Source organism: Heterodontus francisci, chromosome 3 (genome assembly GCF_036365525.1).
Source record: "Heterodontus francisci isolate sHetFra1 chromosome 3, sHetFra1.hap1, whole genome shotgun sequence".
NCBI lineage: Eukaryota > Metazoa > Chordata > Chondrichthyes > Heterodontiformes > Heterodontidae > Heterodontus > Heterodontus francisci.
In genome coordinates this window covers 24227727-24247846 of record NC_090373.1, presented here as the reverse complement: position 1 = coordinate 24247846, position 20120 = coordinate 24227727, and the positions used below count along the sequence as shown (strand labels likewise).

At 42.1% G+C, this 20120-nt stretch overlaps 1 protein-coding gene across 1 annotated transcript in view; it reads left to right on the top strand.

Moving 5' to 3' along the window:
* Positions 1 to 20120, top strand: part of cog2 (component of oligomeric golgi complex 2) — a 135668-nt gene that overhangs the window by 97103 nt on the left and 18445 nt on the right. Inside the window, exons 6-12 of the mRNA XM_068020195.1 lie at positions 3 to 111; positions 2276 to 2455; positions 6278 to 6402; positions 8843 to 8969; positions 12019 to 12158; positions 12691 to 12752; positions 12852 to 13003. Coding sequence (XP_067876296.1) covers positions 3 to 111; positions 2276 to 2455; positions 6278 to 6402; positions 8843 to 8969; positions 12019 to 12158; positions 12691 to 12752; positions 12852 to 13003 — 895 coding nt within the window. The remainder of the gene's footprint in view (positions 1 to 2; positions 112 to 2275; positions 2456 to 6277; positions 6403 to 8842; positions 8970 to 12018; positions 12159 to 12690; positions 12753 to 12851; positions 13004 to 20120) is intronic.

The following is a 20120-nucleotide window of genomic DNA, read 5'->3' as shown; positions in this document are numbered from 1 at the left end:
AGTCCTCCCTTAGCCGGGCAGATGCTGGAAAGGATTGGAACTGAATTTAACCAATTACATTTTCACGCTGTGCAGAGCAAAGGAATGCCCCTTTTGGACAAAGTGAGACCTGTAAGTGTGTCAATTTGCTGTTGGGCTTGTTGCAGTTCTGATTCTGTAACAGAAGCTATGAATACATTAAAAAAAGGAAGGATACTCCACAAACCCATCATTATGACTATGGTCATAAGGAGCCTGTGATGGTCTGTACAGAAGATGCAATCTGCCACTGAGCCAGTTGTTACGACCAGGTGAGGAAGGGATGTAGGGCTCCCCTCTCAGCCTTTTCCTGGTTTGGCCGTAACTGGGTTTAACTTTTAAAACTGTTTTTAGCTTCCCCTCAGTGAGTCCTTGCTCACTGCTCTCTAATTGTAATTGCAAAGAAATCAACCAGACAGGTTTTCTCGGATTTGAACAGGAAAGGTGTAAGTTTATTAACCCTAACTCAGCTAAAACTGCGCGATGTGACCACACCATTGACCACACCATTAACCACACTAGTCTCATCAACCCTCATCAAAGAACTCAATCAAGTTAGTCAAACATGATGTGCCTTTAACAAATCCAGGCTGACATCTATTTATTAACCCATACTTTTCCAAATGCCAATGAACTCTGTCTCAAAGTTTTCGCACCACCATTGTTCGGCTGACTACCCTATAGTTGCTTGGCTTATCTCTCTTTCCTTTTTAAAATGGGTATAACATTCACAATCCTCCAGAACTTCAGAGATGAGCACCTTTCAAGCAATTTAAAGAGCCAGGGAAAAGGGGAGGGGTGGAGGGCGGTGCAGAGTGAGGACAAAATAATAGAGTGGAGGGCAGGAGTGATTAAATGACCAAAGAGATAACGATGCAAGGCAAAAGGCACATATAATGCAACAAACATGGAAACAAAAGATGGGTCCAGAGGAGGTGTAAATAATTACAGAATATCCATGAGGAAGGTTACATGCCGCAATGTTTTAAAGAGATTGGGATACTGAAACTCTCAATGAACCATATATGCATCAGTCCTGGATTGTGGAGAATATCGGGTTGGAAGAATAAGTGCTTTTACATCTTTCTCCTAGTATCTTACCTTTCTGTAATTATACCAGAATTAAATAAATGAGATACAATATTCACTGAAATTACGACCGTTTCAAAACACAGAAGTCACAGACTTACACTCCAAAATTGTACAATAACTGAGTGGTATTGCAGAATCTCACGGCTTTTAGGAATCTAGTCAGATTTTCTATGTAAATGTGCATTGGTGTAATTTTATATTTTGAAATTTATATTTATAAAAGCGGTGGAACAGTGTTTTGTCACTTTCAGACAGTTTTTCTGAAGCTTTCTAATGTTGATCTGGAAGTGAGAATGCTGGGCCACAAAACCTATTTATTTACAGCATTCTGGAGGATGTGGTTGGACCAGAAGATTACAAAGAGTTCGTTCCAGCGCTACTTGTGTGTCCTTGTGGGAACAGGAGGAGGCCATTCAGCCCCTCAAGCCTTTTCCGCCATTCAGCCCCTCAAGCCTTTTCCACCATTCAGTTGGATCATGGCTGATCTATATCTTTACTCCCATCTACCCGTCTTGGTTCTGTAACCCTTGATATGGTTAGCTAACAAAAATACATCAGTCTCAATTTTGTAAGTTTCCGTTGACCCCAGCCTCAACAGCTTTTTGAGGGAGAGAGTTCCAGAAGTTCACTTCCCTTTATGTGAAGAAGTGCTGCCTGACATCACCCGTGAATGGCCTAGCTCTAATTTTTAGCTTTTGCCCCCTTGTTCTGGACTCCCCGCACCAGAGGAAATAGTTTTACTCTTTCTACCCTGTCAAATAATTTAGTTATTTTTAACACCTCAGTTAGATCACCCCTTAATCTTCTATACTTAAAGCCTAGTCTGTGCAACTGGTCCTCATAATTAAACCTTTTTAGCCCTGGTAACATTCTGGTGAATTGGTGCTGCTCCCCTCCGAGGCCAATATGTCCTTTCTGATGTGCAGTGCCCAGAACGGAACACAATACTCTAACTAGGATCTAACCAGAGCTTTAGAAAGTTAATAGAGGGAGGAGCACTCTGCTTATACATAGTGTGACAACAATTATCCAAAAGCAGCCTTGTATGTCTCTAAATTTACCTAATTTAGCTCCAGTATCACATGTTTTTTTAACATCTGTCCCACCAGTTAATCCTGTGTTTGCCAGTACGGTTAGCATCATGTATACTGAACTCTCTTTGCAGCGAATAGCTGGAATCACAGCCATGCTTCAGCAGTCTCTGGAAGGGCTGCTGTTGGAAGGCCTGCAGACTGCCAATGTTGAGATTGTACGTCCCTGTTTACGGACCTACGCAACCATCGACAAAACGAGGGACGCAGAAGCATTGATTGGCCAGGTGCTCGTGAAACCATATGTGGAAGAGGTGAGTAAGTGGATTGTTACTCCAGATAACCAGCAGCTGCAGTGTCGAGGAGCAGTGCATGAGGATCACCAGAGAGGGAGCAAAGGTTTTCCGAAGTGGTGAGGAGGGTAGGGATGCATCAAGGAGTGAGGATGCGGGAAGGGAGAGAATGGAGTGAGAATGCAATAAGAAGAGACAGCCTCATTATTGAGGTGGTGAACACGGAACAGTGCTTCGAAATGATGAAATGCGAGGTTGCCTCGGAGTGAGGTGGGAATGAGTGGCGAGTGGCTCCGGATCTGGTGAGGAAACAGCACCTCAAGTGATGAGGGGAGAGGATCGGAGTGATGGGCTGAGGAGGGAAGAGGTGCATAACATGATTTTTTTAAAATTGCATTTGCAAACTAAGTTGCGGACTTTTGGCCCAGTGTGCTGATGCAGCAGTTTGTACCCAGAGGATGCAATGGATCCTCATCAAAATGGTTTCTGTTACTTTCCATGAAATGACTCTGCATCTGGAGTTGAAAAAACAAGAATTCATGCTGTCGTATTCCCCTTGATTGTGCTGTGTGAGGGGGCAGTGAGAGAGTGGGGATTTAGCTTGTGGACCTGGAAAGAGGTGTAGAGAAGGTGTGGTTTCAAAGTGTCATGCAACGCAGGGGTTAGTAAAGTAGAAACTTTGGTTACTCAACTGTTACTCACATCCCATGTTACAGACCCTAAGGGGTCAATTTTAAATATCCATTGTGCCAGATCTAGTCAAATGCAGATGGGGTGTAGCTGAGCACAAAATTGGTGCAACTCAGTTCTAATAACTGGCTATTTTGGGCCCTGCTCCATGTTGGCAAAGTTGGTCAAGGTTCCTGCCTAGGGTAGACATTTCAGTATTAAAGAAATGTGCCTTACAGACAATGAACGCCTTTTGAAGTGAAGTTAATGTAGGAAGCACAGCAAGGTCCCACAACATTGATGTTATATTGACCAGATAATTTTTTTTTAGTGATGCTGCTTTAGGGATAAATATTGAACAGGACACTGGAAGAATTCAAATAAAAACAGAAAGTGCTGGAAATATTCAGCAGGTCTGGCAACATCTATGGAGAAAGAAAGAGAGTTCACCTTTCAGGTCTGAACTGATGAAAGGTCACAGACCTGAAACGTTAACTTTTTTTCTCGCCACAGCTGCTGCTAGACCTGCTGATAATTTCCAGCACTTACTGCTTTTATTTCAGATTTCCAACATCTGCAGTATTTTGCTTTTATTATACTGGGGAGAACTCCCCTGTTCTTCTTCAAAACTGCGCCATGGGATCTTTCATGCCCACCTGAGAGGGCAAAGTGGGCCTCAGTTTAATGTTTCATCTCCAACAGTGCAGCACTCCATCAGTATTGGCAGTGAAGGGTCAGCCTTGATCTTGTGTTCAAGTCCCTGAAGTGGCACTTGAACCCACAACCTTTTGACTCAGCGGCGAGTGTGCTCCACAGGGAGCCACAGCAGTTTGTTTGGAGTGTGTAACAACTGAGCTCGTGGTCACTGGGTGAAAAATTAATGTTTTACACAGGGGTTACACACAAAAAACAAAGCAGGGTTACCACTGTGTCCTGCATATCTCACTGGCATATGGCAAGTATCAAACTGACAGACTATATAACTCAGGCCAACAGCTACAAATTAAATTTATGAGCAAATTAGAAGCAAAAACTAAAAGTAGATTTAGCTGAGTTGCAACACTTTACTTAACTGATAATATCCGTGACATAATTCACTATTACTTTGATCATTTTTCCACATAAGGGGTGGATTTTTAAAAGCAATTTGTATTCCCGTAATTTTTTTCATAAAAGTGATGAGTGGCTAATACGCTGAACAGAAGTTGTTTTTCCAGATAATAAGTAACAGACTTGTTAGTAAAACTGAAGCCCATGGGATTAAAGGAACAATGCCTGTGTGGATACAAAATTAGCTAAGGGACAGAAAGCAGAGAGTAATGGTGAACAGTTGTTTTCCAGACTGGAGGGTAATGTACATTGGTGTCCCTGAGGAATTGGTGTCGAGAGCACTGCTCTCTTTGATATATATTAATGACCCGGACTTAAGTATACAGGAAATAGTTTCAAAGTTTGCAGCTGATATGAAACTTGGAAATGTAGTAAACAATGAGGAGGATAGTATTGGTCTTCAGGAGGACATAGAGTGGTGAAATGGGCAGACAGATAGCAATGAAACATAATGCAGAGAAAAGTGTGAAGTAATACATTTTGATCAGGAGAATGAGGAGAGACAGTATAACTAAATGGTACAATTCTGAAGTGGGTGCAGAAACAGAGAAACATGGGGATGTATTTACACAAGTCTTGGAAGGTGGTAGGACAAGTGGAGAATGGCTGTTAAAAAAGCATACTGATCCTAGGCTTTATAAATAGAGGCATAGAGTACAGAAACGAGCAAGTTATGGTGAACCTTTTCAAAACATTGGTTAGGCCCCAGCTGGAATATTGTGGCCAATTCTGGACATTACATTTAAAGAAGGATGTCAAAGCCTTAGAGAGGGTGCAGAAGAGTTTCCTAGAATGATCACGGGGATAAAAGTTACATGGAGGAACTAGAGAAACTAACGTCATTCTCCTGAGACCAGAGAAGGTGAAGGGGAGATTTGATAGTGGCGTTCAAGCAATTTTGATTGAATAAATATAGAGAAACTGGCAGCAGGGTTGGAAAGTCACATTTAAGGAAATTGGTGAAAGAACCAGAGGCAATATGAGGAAACAATTTTTTACGCAACAAACTGTTGTGATCTGGAATGTATTGCCTGAAGGGTGGTGGAAGCAGATTCAATAGTAAAGTTTGAGGGAATTGGATAAATACTTGAAAAGGAAGAAAAAATACAGGGCTATTGGGAAAAGAGCAAGAGAGTGGGATTAATCAGATAGCTCTTTTGAAGAATCACAATGGGCTGAATGGTCTCTCTCTGTGTTGTACCATTCTATAATAAACTGCAGGAGCCTGCTGTGAGAGGAGGTTCTGCCCCTGAGCTGTAGGACAGAATGCAGAGGAGTTAGTCTGCTTAGGTCAAGCAAGACAACCCACTGAAATGTAGCAAGTTTATTTTTATGTGATTACATTACAGAAGGTGAGTTGTAAGTCAAAAATTTAAAGTTGGACACTGTCCATATTTAGGAATTTACAGCCAGTAGGCATTCTAATTCAGCACCTGTGACCTTCAAGTCACAATAATGTCTTCTACCAATGTGACTCTTTGTTATGATTTTTGTGGGTTTTTTCAGCATGAAGTAATGGTTCATGTCCAGAAAATGCATACGTGTCTAAAGCATGAACGTAACTTTATTCACTGGATCTGTATTGCCTCTGCCCCATCACCATATGTTGGGAAAATGATTCCTGTTAACCCTTTCTCCTTCAGGACGCAGTGTTCCATTACTGTGAAACACTTAATCTGATGGAGAACTGGTGAAAGTCACCTGTTGGGTGGGAATTGAAACCATTCCCCCTTAATTTGTGAGTCCAATGTGTGATCTGATATTTTGGTGAATGTTTAATCATAGGAATATAGGAAGATAGGAACAGGAGTAGGCCATTCAGCCCCTTGAGCCTGTCCCGCCATTCAATGAGATCATGCCTATTGCAAAACAAAATGGAATGAATGATTGGCACCTACAACTTTCCTTCATTTGCGGCAATCTATGTATAATCCTTATAAGTTCTATTTCTTCTGTCTAAAAAATTAACAATCTCTAAAATAACTGACTTGGAATCTGTTGTATTCAGTACCCCATTCACAAAGATTTCTCATCGCTAGTTGAAAAGAATATTTTTCCTTCCAGGTAATTGATGAACAATATGTTCAGTCTGGGACAAATGGTCTTAAAGAAATGTATGGAAAACTGCTAGACTTTATTCCCAACCATTGTCGTCTCCTCCAAATGGTGACTGGAGGAGCAGTAATCGGGTGAGTCGCGTTCAACTAAAATAAACCTTTGTGTGTTCAAATTCTGAAATTAACTTTTTTGATTGTTGTATCCTACACTGGTCAGAACTTTGAACCATTATCATGGCTACAAGGGCAGTCAGAGGCTTGGTATTTTGCAGCAAGTGACTCTCGTCCTGACTCCCCAAAGCCAATCCACCATCTACAAGGCACAAGTCAGGAATATGATGGAATAGTCTTCACTTGCTTGGATGAGTGCAGCTCCAACAACACCATCCAGGCCAAAGCAGCTGCTTCATTAGCACCCCGTCCACCACCTTAAACATTCACTCCCTCTACCTGGAACTCCCTCTTTAACAGCTCAGTGGGTGTACCTACAACAGATAGACTGCAGCAGTTCAAGAAGATGAACACCTTCTCAAAGGCAATTAGAGATGGGCAACAAATGCTGGCCTAGTCAGCGACACGCACATCCCACAAACAAATAAAAAAAAATTGAAGAGGTAAAAGGGCATAAAATTGAGGAGGAGGACAAGATCACTGACAGACAAAATGACAAAAGGGCGGCGCAGTGGTTAGCACCGCAGCCTCACAGCTCCAGCGACCCGGGTTGGGTTCTGGGTACTGCCTGTGCGGAGTTTGCAAGTTCTCCCTGTGACTGCGTGCGTTTCCGCCGGATGCTCCGGTTTCCTCCCACAGCCAAAGACTTGCAGGTTGATAGGTAAATTGGCCATTGTAAATTGCCCCTAGTGTAGATAGGTAGGTGGTAGGAGAATGGTGGGGATGTGGTAGGGAATATGGAATTAATGTAGGATTAGTATAAATGGGTGGTTGTTGGTCGGCACAGACACGGTGGGCCGAAGGGCCTGTTTCAGTGCTGTATCTCTCTATGGTCTATTACTCACTCAGAGTATTCGCTGGGAAAGAGGAGCAAAATGCCCTCCCAAATAGGAGTAATCCAGTTACAATTGATGACTTCAGTATAAATGTGATGGCCGACCTAGACAGAGGCAGAGAGTGCAAAAGCAAGGAAGTTATGCACACCTTTACAATACACTAGTTAGGCCTCAGCTGGAATATTGTGTTCAATTCTGGGCACTACGCTTCAGGAAGGATGTCAAGGTTTTGCAGAGGCTGCAGAAAAGATTTACTGGAATGGTAGCATGGATGAGGAACTTATGTGGAGACTAGAGAAGCTGTGGTTGTTCTCCATAGATCAGAGAAGAATAAGAGGAAATATGGTGGAAGCACGCAAAATCACTAATGGTTTTGACAGAGTAGGATCGATCGGTTCTGGAGGCAACACCAGAAAATAAAATTGACATAGCAGGTTGTTGTGATCTGGAATGCAGTGCCTGAAAAGGTAGTGGAAGCAAATTCAGTAATACCATTCAAAATAAATCATTGAAGGAAAATTTTTTTACAGGGGTATGGGGAAAGAATCAGGAAGTGGGACGAATTGGATAGCTCTAGCAAAGAACCGGCACAGGATTCATAGGCCGAATAGTCGCTTCTGTGCTGTATCATTCTATGATTCTGTGAAACCAGCCGATTGAATGGTCAGCCCAGGGCAGCAGAAGGTTTTTAGTGATCCCATAATCCTACGATAATGCAGGGGCACCTACACTCACTGAATGTGAGAACCCTGCTGGATGTCAACTGGGGATTTGGAGCTCCATCCTCCACTTGTCTTACAATCTGGAATGGGGTTCAAACCCTACTCCTACTGACAGAGCAAAATACAGACTTTTCCAGAGAATAAATGGGACTTTTGCATTTATTTTTAGTATGTTTCTAAACATCAAAGCACTTGCCTTTGGGTTTATGTAAAATGGCGGTTGTGTTGTTATCTGGTCATCCTGTTGGGAATCTAACCATATATCAGACATGGGTGGATGTCACTAAATCACTGTGAAGTTTGAAACTGGTGCTTATGTGACCACTTCCAGGGTTTTGTTTTAGAGATACAGCACTGAAACAGGCCGTTCGGCCCACCGAGTCTGTGCCGACCAACAACCACCCAATACAAATTTTCATCCTTGCAACGGCGACACTCACCTGCACCTACTTATTCGGATCTGCAGGCTTACCATTTGTCATTGACCTGTTCCTTATTACTGGGTTCATCACGCACCTCGCGAACCATTCAGCTTGCACCTTTTGTAGTGACCCTTGCCCCTACATTCGCTACTTCTGTAATACGTAATATCCAAGGAACCAGCAGTGCTGCTTACTAAAAGCACCAGTGCATCTGGATTAAATCAGGGCTGCGTTCACAACAGATGAGACCAAAAATACTGGCGCTTTTAATTGCATACAACGGGAAAGCAATCCTGAAATGTGCAAATTAGACTTGCGTTTTCACAGGTTCCACATATGAAATCATTGTCTGCATGTCTATTATGTTTAATTATGTTCTGCATTTAATGTTGCCTGACTCTGTGTATATTCTGTATTCTAGTGATAAGACAGAAGTGATTCCAGGTTATGATTTTACAGTGAATTCCGTCTGGCCAGAAATGGTACGAGGTTTAGAGGAAAAAGTCCCTTCGCTGTTCAACCCAGGAAATCCAGACATGTTCCACGAGGTAACCAACTATGTATAAGTTTTTACATTTCGATGTGAAAGAGATACTTGAATTTATATAAATATTTCACAATCTCAGGGTGTCCCAAAGTACTTTTTGAAGTGTTGTTACTCATGTAAGAAACGCAGCAGCTAATTTTCACACTGCAAACTCCTACAAACAGCAAGATAAATATTGACCAGAACACTGGGGAGAACACCCCCGCTGCTGTTCAAAATAGTGCCATGGGATTTTTTATGTCCACCTGAGAGGGCAGATGGAGTCCCAGTTTAATGTCTCAGCTGATAAATTACAGCTCTGACAGTACAGCCCTCCCTCAGTGCTGGCACTGTGAGTGTCCGCCTAGATTTTGTACTCAAATCTCTGGGGAGGGACTTGAACCCACAACAGGCTATAGAGGTGAGAGTGCTACTTACTGAGCCAAGGCTGACGCCTAAGTGGATCAGTGGAGTTCCAGTGTAACATTCACAGCTTAGCTTATTGAACTTAACCTGTTGTTCAAGCACAAACTTTCCTCCTAGAATTGCTGTTTGTCAGTACTTGGTTTAATATGAGATCTTTGTTCCATACATCCTTGCCTCTTCACATTGTCATGCAGGCCCCTGCCTGCCAAGGATGAGGCACATTAATTTTGCCACATGAACATTGATTTTTAAACTGTTACTGGAGTAAAGAAAGAACTTGTTTTTAAAAAAAAACCCATCAGACCCTTGACTGGAAAGACATTTGCATAGTAGCAGACAGTACTTGGAAGGACAAAAGGGCCACTCCCTGCTTCAATTTAATCCGCAATGGACTTTTGATTACCAGATGTTGAAGGTGGAGAGGCCAGCATTCCAGGTTAACTGCTAAGATGGCGAATACACAAACAGCCGTCGTCAGACCAGTTTAGTCACATGACTAACTGGCTGTTGGAGTCTTTTTGAATTTGAACTTGCCACAGAGTTTTAAAAACTCAGAAAGCTGTTTGCTCCTGGACGGAAAAGACCTCTCTCCTGTTTGCTGTCATCTCGCTCTCACTAACTTCGGAAACCATTGAAGACATATGAACCCCAAGAGAGAAAAGTCTCCTACAGTGAACAAGGTTTAAGAAGAATACTGGACCCCAACGAAAAGCAAGAATTACCTACAATCAAGGACTCTACAGTGAGCTTGAAGCACAGTAAAAAAAAAAAACCCTCTTCAGAGAATGCCTCAAACCTCTCCACTATTTTTCTTCTCTTTTCTGTCTCTATTTGCTTGTGTGTATCACGTATGCATGCTAACGTGAGGTGCGGCTTATATTTGTAGGCATTAACTGAATTAGCGTTTAAGTTTTAATAAATTTCACTTTTCTTTAAACCTAAGAAAGCCTGTTTATGCTCATTTCTTTGCCTTATAATTTGAAAGTGGTGAACAAGGATTTACCAAGGGGAGCTCAAAACACTGTAGACCCAGTAAAAACACATAAGAACTTAATTAAAACAAAGGGGCCAGTAACACAACAATGAACAGTGTGTTGAAGCGGGATGAGTACAAAGGGGCACAGCACACAGATAGCCGAGGAATTGTAGATATGATTATAGAAAAGGTATTGAGGAGGATCCCAGAAACTAGGAGTCATCATGGACACCAGATATGATTAAACTCATAATAGACAATAGGAAACTGTAAAGTTTTGAACAGGTGCTCACTGAGCCAAATAAGGAATTATCATTATGTCATTATACCAGACCCCTATGAGTAAGTAAGAGGGGCGGGTCTTAGAAGCAAGATTTAACCCCTGACTGAAACTGAGGAAGGTACGAGAACCCCGGGGAATAACACTGAGCCAGGGGCTCAGAGAACAGAAGAGCAGCCGCAAGTCTGAGACTGATCACCTCGTCTCTTGACGGGTAGTATACTGTACAAGTAGTAAGAGCTTGTACTTGATGATTTAGTGTGTGAATAAAATATTGATATACCTTTCACCAGTCGGATTCCGTGGATTCTTTAAGGGTAAGTGCGTGTTAGGCACAACAACACACTGTGTTTAAGCAAAACCCTGTTACAACAAGACCAGGTGAAGGCTAAAAGGGACCCCGAGACACCTTTCTCACCTGGTCGTAACATATATAACTACCTGACTGGATTAATTAAAAACCGTTGCCACGTGTTAGATGAATAAGGATAAGCTCGATATGCCAGGTCACTGCTGGAAGTATTGCCATCAGAGAGCTGTATGTGTCAGTGATGGTCAGTGAGCTCACAAGGACCACAATCTATCATCCAAGGGCTCTGAGGAATGGAGTGTGTCCATGCTACAGTCATGAGGATGGTTGCAATGAGCTTGCACACTGAATTGGAAGTTGTGGCGCTCATCATTGCACTCAGGAGGAGTTCCTTGGACTTGTCAGTTTAGACTTGAGACCTTCTATACATAACATTTCAAGAGTACGTCATTAGTTGTAAAGCACTTTGGGACATACTGAGGTTGTGAAAGTTGTGATATAACTGTAAGTCAGTCTCTCTCTCTCACTCACACGCGCACACACTCACACACATATGCTCACACATTGTCTGACATGCACTCTGTTTCTTACAGTTATCATGAGCTACCCTGCTTTGGTGGAGGAAGAATTGCAGAGTTCAGCAGGATCTTTGGTGTGGGAATGACACGGCACTAATTCATATAGGCCCTCCATGGCCTCCCCCTCCCTGCCTCTGTAACTCCCTCCAGCTCTACAACCTTCCGAGATATCTGTGCTCCTCCAATTCTGGCCTTTTGTCCATCCCCAATTTTTATTGCTCCGCCATTGTCAGCTGTGGCTTCAGCTGCCTTGTGCTTTAAACTCTGGAATTCTGTCCCTAAACCTTCTCCGTCTCTCTCTCCTCCTTCAAGACACTCCTTAAAACCTACCCCTTTTCCTGTCGTAATATCTCTTTATGTGGCTTGGTGTCAAATATTTTTCTGATGACGCTCATGTGAAGCGCGTTAGGACATTTTTATCACATTAAAGGCGCTATGTAGATGTAGGTTGTTATTTTCCAAGACCTTTTTTCTAACCATTCTCCATGTCGGACATTCCAGAAATACAAAATCACGATGGAATTTATTAGAAAATTTGAGTGGCAATGTGCATCCCAAGCAAGTGTAAAGAGACTGCGATCGCACTCAACATACAAGAGTTTCAACAGTAAATGGAGCCTCTCTGTTTATTACCAGATCAGGTATGTCTGCATGTGTGTATTTTCAGCCCAGTGTAGTTGTATTGTCTACTCCTGATCAATAGTGCTAATAACAATTCATTATCCAATCATTTGAGTTAAGCAATGTACTTAGCACAGTGAAGTGGAGATTTAGTGCTAAAATAATTGAATTTTTTGATGATTTCAACTTTGAATTAGGTATTTGATATTTTTAATATGCTCCGAAATGCTGGAGTACTGTTCAGTTCTTCTGTTCCTTTGCGCCTACAACTTTGGCTGTCACACTATTTGATTAGCTCAAACTTCATATTCATAAAATAGCAGCAAATCAGTCAGTAGGAAAAGTAGGAATCAAAAGAGAGAAAACTGACTACCCCCAGGAAGCACCTGGGATAGCAACAGATCAAAGGAGCAGCTCAACAAAATTACTATAAAAAAAAAACTTCTTTTCGCCTGTCCTTATTTTTCTTCAGCTAGTCTATATATAGGTTTAAAAAAATTAACAGTAAAAGAAATAAGATGATCATCTGTACTTTACCCAATCCTTTGACAGGTTCAAGGAAATTGCTGGAAATTTGGAGGCGTCAATGTCTGAAGGTTTGAAAGAAGCGCCAGGTAGGAACTTTGTCCCAATGGAAATGTTTTAAAAGGAGCAATAAACATAACAAATCCTGTGTGACTAGACAGGGCTAACGCTTGATCTGTTTGATGTAGATGGAAGTGAGTTCAGGCTTCTGGTTACCCACGCTCTGTGGCAAAACCTTATGCAATGCTGGGCCGATCACATCTATCTGCCTCCACTTGCTCACCGCTTCTGGAAGTTGACTCTGCAGTTACTAGCACGTTACGCTAAGTGGGTAGAAGAGGTGAGTGATCCTTTTCTCTGCCTCCTAAAACTGCACAGACAGAAAAACACTTGGTATCATACAGCACAGAAGGAGGTCATTCAGCACCGTGCCTGTGCTAGCTCCCTGAAAGAGCTGTCCAATTAATCCCACTCTCCCCTTGCTCTTTCCCTGTAGCTTAGTCATTGTTTTACCTTTCAAGTATGTAAACAGTTCCCTTTTTGAAAGTTATTATTGATTCCATTTCCTCTGTCCTTTCAGCAGCGCTATCATTTTAACTCGCTGCGTTTTATTGCTTAATGAGGAAGATCATCCAACTGCGAGCACTGTCACTGGTCAGTGTTGATCATTTTACCGTTTGAACCAGATTGAGTTGGACTAGTTGCGTTGTGTAAAGTGTGCTGAATGTACCATTGGTGTCATAGGTGATCTGCCACTTCATTAGTGTAAGCCTAAACTACCACCGACTAATGTTTAATGTTCTGACAGATAACAGACACCTTATTGAAATTATTGCTGTTAATTATTGAGATTCTGTACAAAGCTATCACACCTTCAATATTGTTGGCAAATTTATGTCCCTTTCATAAAACCCTCAGCACTTCACGCAAAAGGGTAGTGGAAATCTGGAACACTCTCCCCCAAAAAACTGATGGGTGTCAGATGGAAATTTCAACACCGAGATTGGTAGATTTTTGTTAAGCAATGGTATTAAGGGTTACGGAATCAAGGCGGATAGTTGGAGTTGAGATACTGATCTTCTACAATAGGTTCAAGGAGCTGAATGGGCTGCTCCTGTCCTTATGTTCCTAACAATGAGAAAAGTCATTCAACACAAGTTTTCCCTGCTAGTGTCCACTCCTCCAAACACAGACCTGACAAAAATTAAGCATTTTTGTTCATTATTTAGCTTGGTATTGACTTCATTAATTCTCTACCAGTACTTATGGCGTTAAATAACAGGTTCGCTCACCGAAACAGTTCCCACGTTAACTCAATACATTATGATATTAGTTCAGCTGTTAAACTGGGCAGTGTGCTTGACAGAGGAGCCAAGCCACTCAATTCAAATATAAGCATGCTTTGTCATTTGTTAATACATCTATCTGATAGACAGCTTTTTAAATGGACCAAGTAGTTATTTGAATTCATGAAGCTGCAGTGACTTGGGAGTTTGTATCAGTCTGCAATTTACAACAACAACTTGTATTTATGTAGCACCTTTAATGTAGTAAAAAATAACAAGGTGATTTACAAGGAGTTTGATCTTGAACTTCTGATGAAAATAAGCTGAAAACCTCTAATCAGTAAGGAAATGGTTAAAAAAATGCTTGAAGTAATTAACATAATTTTAGCACAAGAATTAGATTTTTTACTTGTAAAGATTAAAACTACTGCAAATGTAAGATCACAGTGAGTTAGACAATATAGTGGGCCTATGATGTCACCTAGTGGCCACAGCTCAATCACTGCGTTACCAACAACAACTTGAATTTATATAGTGTCTTTCAAAGTAGTAAAACGTTCACAGGACTATTTTCAAGCAAAATTTGATACTGAGCTGCATAAGATATTCAGACAGCTTGGTCAAAGAGTTGGGCTTTAAGGAGGAGAAAGAGGCAGAGAGGCTTATGAAGGGAATTCCAAAGCTTGGGGCCTAGCTAGCTGAAGGCACGGGCAGCAATGGTGAATGAACCAGGACTTGGTTATACAGAAAATTCTCATCATAATAGATTTGGTCATGTTGTTGGACTAGTAATCCAGAGGCCCAGTTAATGCCCTGGGGACACAGGTTCAAATCCCACCATGGCAACAGGTGGAATTTAAATTAAATTAATTAATAAAAATATTTAATCAATAAAGAAATCTGCAAGTGAAAGCTAGTCTCCGTAATGGTGCCATGAAACTATCATTGATTGTTGTAAAAACCTATCTGGTTCACTAATGTCCTTTTGGGAAGGAAATCTGCCATCCTTAGCTGGTCTGGCCTACATGTGACTCCAGACCCACAGTAATGTGGTTGACTCTTAACTACCCTCTGAAATGGCCTAGCAAACCACTCAGTTGTCAGGAGCAATTAGGAATGGGCAATAAATGCTGGCCTTGCCAGTGACACCCACATCCCATGAAAGAATAAAAAAAACCCTGGGCATTTTCATTGTTAAATGTTGGCATAAAAAGTGTGATCAAAATTCATGACAACAGGCCAACAAGTGTGTGGGGGCATGGGGAAAGGATTACTCACTTAATCTATTACGGTTTAATAATTTTGTTCAGTAGTTAAACAAGGTCTATTGTAATGTTTGGGGACGAGGAAGATCCCATGGAGGCATGAGGATCAATTTGCTGTGGAATCTTTAACAAAAATGTTTTGCAACAAAGTCTTTGCAGATGAAATGTCGAACAGGTGGGTTCACTAAAGGATAGATTGGGTAAAACTATTCTGGATGATCAGGATATGGGTGCTTATATTGAATAGATTCTTCACTGCACCTTTCACGAAAGAGACTGTGGGCAAATTACAATCACAGTTACGGGAATAAGGGACCCATAAGACATTGAAGTCAGAAACTAGAAAGATTAAATAACCACAAAGTTTCTGGGCCAAGTGGGATACACTCTGGAACCCTCAAGGAATTATAGGAGAATGTTCATGGTGCTTTTGGCAAATTTCTTTTTCAAAGTTTCACAAATACTGGAATAGAGGAGAGTAACAAATGCAGCGCCAATATTCAAAAATACACTACGACATTGAACCTGGTGACGATAGGCCAGTTGGACCAACATCCATAGTCAAGGGAAAATCTTGCGGGCAGTTTGTGGGAGACTGTGAACGAACATTTAAAGAACGAAGGTATCATGGGGAACAGATAGAATTGCTTTACAAGTTGCAGGTCATATTTTAGAATTTTACTGAAACTCTTTGAGGAAGTAAGCAGCTGAATGGACAAGGGTAATGGGGCAATATTAAGCTTGGATCAAGCGCTTTTTAAGGATGTTCCTGTAGCTTATTTAACGATCCAAAGGCCCGCGGAGTAATCAGATCTTCTACGGAATGTGTAGGGCAAGCTGAGGCTTTGTGCGAGATTTCAGAGTGTTGTAAGATTCAGAGAAGCCTCTCTCGCATTGTCCTTGGTGAGTTTCATAAGGTTTTCAGTCTCCTGCCCCTGAAGATGCTGGAAGCGAGAGGATTAGAAGACAAAACTTTAGATTTTATCTGAGGTGTGTACTCCTGCTCCAAGAACCATGTGAGGGGCAGATAGAAATCTCACTGAATTTTATCCCCATTGACTAAAGAGGCAAAGGTTATCAGCAATGCATTGGAAGAAATCTTTGAGATAACCTTTCCAGGTGTATTGTGGTGACTCTTCATAGATGACGTGTTATTGGATTCACCTGGGGACCTGATGCACTCCACCTATCATGTAAAACAAGAGGATCATGATGGAGAATATCCACAAGTGCAGCACTGTGGTTTGGGGTATCTAAAAAAGTATTAATTGGAAGATACAAGGGCATTAGTTTCAGTTGTTGAACAATATCGGGGGGGTGGGGGGAATGCTCCTGGTGGATTCCAGCTTTAGAATAATTGCCAGTCTGAGAAAAGGGAATGGGCATTTTAATCTTTTACATCTTTTTTCAATGATGGCAAGGAGAGGATATTTCCCCATTCAGCAGAAGGGGAGCTTTGGGCAGGATGACATTTCCAGAAGTGCAAAAGAAATGGTCATCTGACCACCTTTTATGGTAAGGCGGGGAAGGAAAGAGTGAACTTTGACAGGGAACAAGTGGGGCAAACGTCTCATTGTTGGGACACCCACCTACCCATTTCTTGGCCTGGGATGTTGTGTGTGAGGTTTTAACAGTGAACCTGTCTCTTCCACATATTTTGGGTATAAATCCAAAAAGTCCACATAAGATGCCTCATATCATGGCCCAATGCATGACATTCCTTCCTGTGATCCACACAGGACTGATCCTGCCCTCTACTCGGGGCCACCCGCTGTTCAACTTTAGACCAGATGGCTTTGATGAATGTGATCAATTGTTCCCCTGATCATTCGAGGAACTTTAGGACTGAAAGATAACAGTGAGAAGCAGCTAATGAAAACAACTGGCCAAAATGAGTTCAAGTGGAATATGCGTGAGAGTGTGTGCTGTCGGTTGAACAATGAGCTCAGAACATAATCAGAATATTCTTATACGTAGAGCAAGATTACAAATTTGAAGAATTTATTTCCCCTCTCCCACTGTGGAAAAGGTGAGGAAAAAGGAGCTAATTCTGGGTCAGTCAATACTTCTGTAAAGGACCTGAATTAATAACTGTTGAGTGTAGGGATTGAGGGTTATAGAGATTGGACTATATCTGATTAATTTATTTTGGAATTAGGAAGCGAGTATGCGGTCTTTATCAGTGGTGGGGAGAGGGTGTTCATGAATGAGTAGGTAAGTACAGTTGGGAATGGTGCAGGTTTGATTGGCCAAACAGTCTTTTCTTACCCCAAGCTTTCTTAATGTGATATCTCAGGCATAGGTAGATGGATAAGGCACAACTAGAGGGCAATGAAAGTATATGCAATAAAGAGTTCCTAGAGTTGAATGTTACATTAGATTTTATATATCAATACTCTACATGGAGAGGTGGAAGGAAGCTCCTGTAAAGTATAAATGCCAACATGGACTAGTTGGGTCAAATGGCCTGTTTCTGTTCTGTAGATTCTATGTAATTCTACCATAGACCAATTAAGCTTCGGTTGTATAGTTAGGCCAAGTGGAGCAATGATAATATAGCCATGGGAGACTTTAGAGACGTAGGCTGGAGTAATTTTAATTATTCATTCACGGGATGTGGGTGTCACCAGCAAGGCCAGCATTCATTGCCTATCTCTAGTTGCCCTTGAGAAGGTGGTGGTGAGCCGTCTTCTTGAACCACTGCAGCCTGTGTGATGAAGATGCTCCCACTGTGCTGTTAAGTAGGGAGTTCTAGAACTTGGATCCAGCGACAAGGAAGGAACAATGATTATATATATTTTTATATGTACATATTCAGGATGGTGTGTGACTTGCAGGTGGTGGTGTTCCCATGCTTCTGCTGCCCTTTGTTCTTCTAGGTGGTAGAGAGTGCAGGTTTGGGAGGTACTGTGGAAAAAGCCTTGACTAATTGCAGTCTTGGCCTATTAAGCCTGGTTGTTTCAAAGACCGAAGTTTTAATAATTGAGTTAATTCCCAGGGATATGTCTGCAGGATTCTTTCACTATCTCTCATCTCAGGCGAATGGAATTGAAAGTAGGGAGCCCAAGGTTAGATTAGATTAGAATATTACAGCGCAGTACAGGCCCTTCGGCCCTCGATGTTGCGCCGATCATCTGACCTACACTATTCCATTTACATCCATATGTCTATCCAATGACCACTTAAATGCCCTTAAAGTTGGCGAGTCTACTACTGTTGCAGGCAGGGTGTTCCACGCCCCTACTACTCTCTGCGTAAAGAAACTACCTCTGACATCTGTCCTATATCTTTCACCCCTCAACTTAAAGCTATGTCCCCTCGTGTTTGCCATCCTCATCCGAGGAAAAAGACTCTCACTATCCACCCTATCTAACCCTCTGATTATCTTGTATGTCTCTATTAAGTCACCTCTCCTCCTCCTTCTCTCTAACGAAAACAACCCCAAGTCCCTCAGCCTTTCCTCGTAAGACCTTCCTTCCATACCAGGCAACATCCTAGTAAATCTCCTCTGCACCCTTTCCAAAGCTTCGACATCCTTCCTATAATGCGGTGACCAGAACTGCACGCAATACTCCAGGTGCGGCCTCACCAAAGTTTTGTACAGCTGCATCATGACCCCGTGGCTCCGAAACTCGATCCCCCTACTAATAAAGGCTAACACACCATATGCCTTCTTAACAGCCCTATTAACCTGGGTAGCAACTTTCAGGGATTTATGTACCTGGATACCAAGATCTCTCTGCTCATCTACACTACCAAGAATCTTCCCATTAGCCCAGTACTCTGCATTGCTGTTACTCCTTCCAAAGTGAATCACCTCACACTTCTCCGCATTAAACTCCATTTGCCATCTCTCAGCCCAGCTCTGCAGCCTATCTATGTCCCTCTGTACCCTACAACACCCTTCGACACTATCCACAACTCCACCGACCTTCGTGTCATCCGCAAATTTACTAACCCACCCTTCTACACCCTCATCCAGGTCGTTTATAAAAATGACAAACAGCAGTGGCCCCAAAACAGAACCTTGCGGTACACCACTAGTAACTAAACTCCAGGATGAACATTTGCCATCAACCACCACCCTCTGTCTTCTTTCAGCTAGCCAATTTCTGATCCAAAGCTCTAAATCACCTTCAACCCCATACTTCCGTATTTTCTGCAATAGCCTACCGTGGGGAACCTTATCAAACGCCTTACTGAAATCCATATACACCACATCCACGGCTTTACCCTCATCCACCTGTTTGGTCACCTTCTCGAAAAACTCAATAAGGTTTGTGAGGCACGACCTACCTTTCACAAAACCGTGCTGACTATCGCAAATGAACTTATTCTTTTCAAGATGATTATAAATCCTGTCTCTTATAACCTTTTCCAACATTTTACCCACAACCGAAGTAAGGCTCACAGGTCTATAATTACCAGGGCTGTCTCTACTCCCCTTCTTGAACAAGGGGACAACATTTGCTATCCTCCAGTCTTCCGGCACTACTCCTGTCGACAATGACGACATAAAGATCAACAAAAACGGCTCTGCCATCTCCTCCCTGGCTTCCCAGAGAATCCTAGGATAAATCCCATCTGGCCCAGGGGACTTATCTATTTTCACACTTTCCAAAATTGCTAACACCTCCTCCTTGTGAATCTCAATCCCATCTAGCCTAGTAGGCTGTATCTCAGTAATCTCCTCGGCAACATTTTCTTTCTCTACTGTAAATACTGACGAAAAATATTCATTTAACGCTTCCCCTATCTCCTCTGATTCCGCACACAACTTCCCACTACTATCCTTGATTGGCCCTAACCTATCTCTTATCATTCTTTTATTCCTGATATACCTATAGAAAGCCTTAGGGTTTTCTTTGATCCTATGCGCCAATGACTTCTCGTGTCCTCTCCTTGC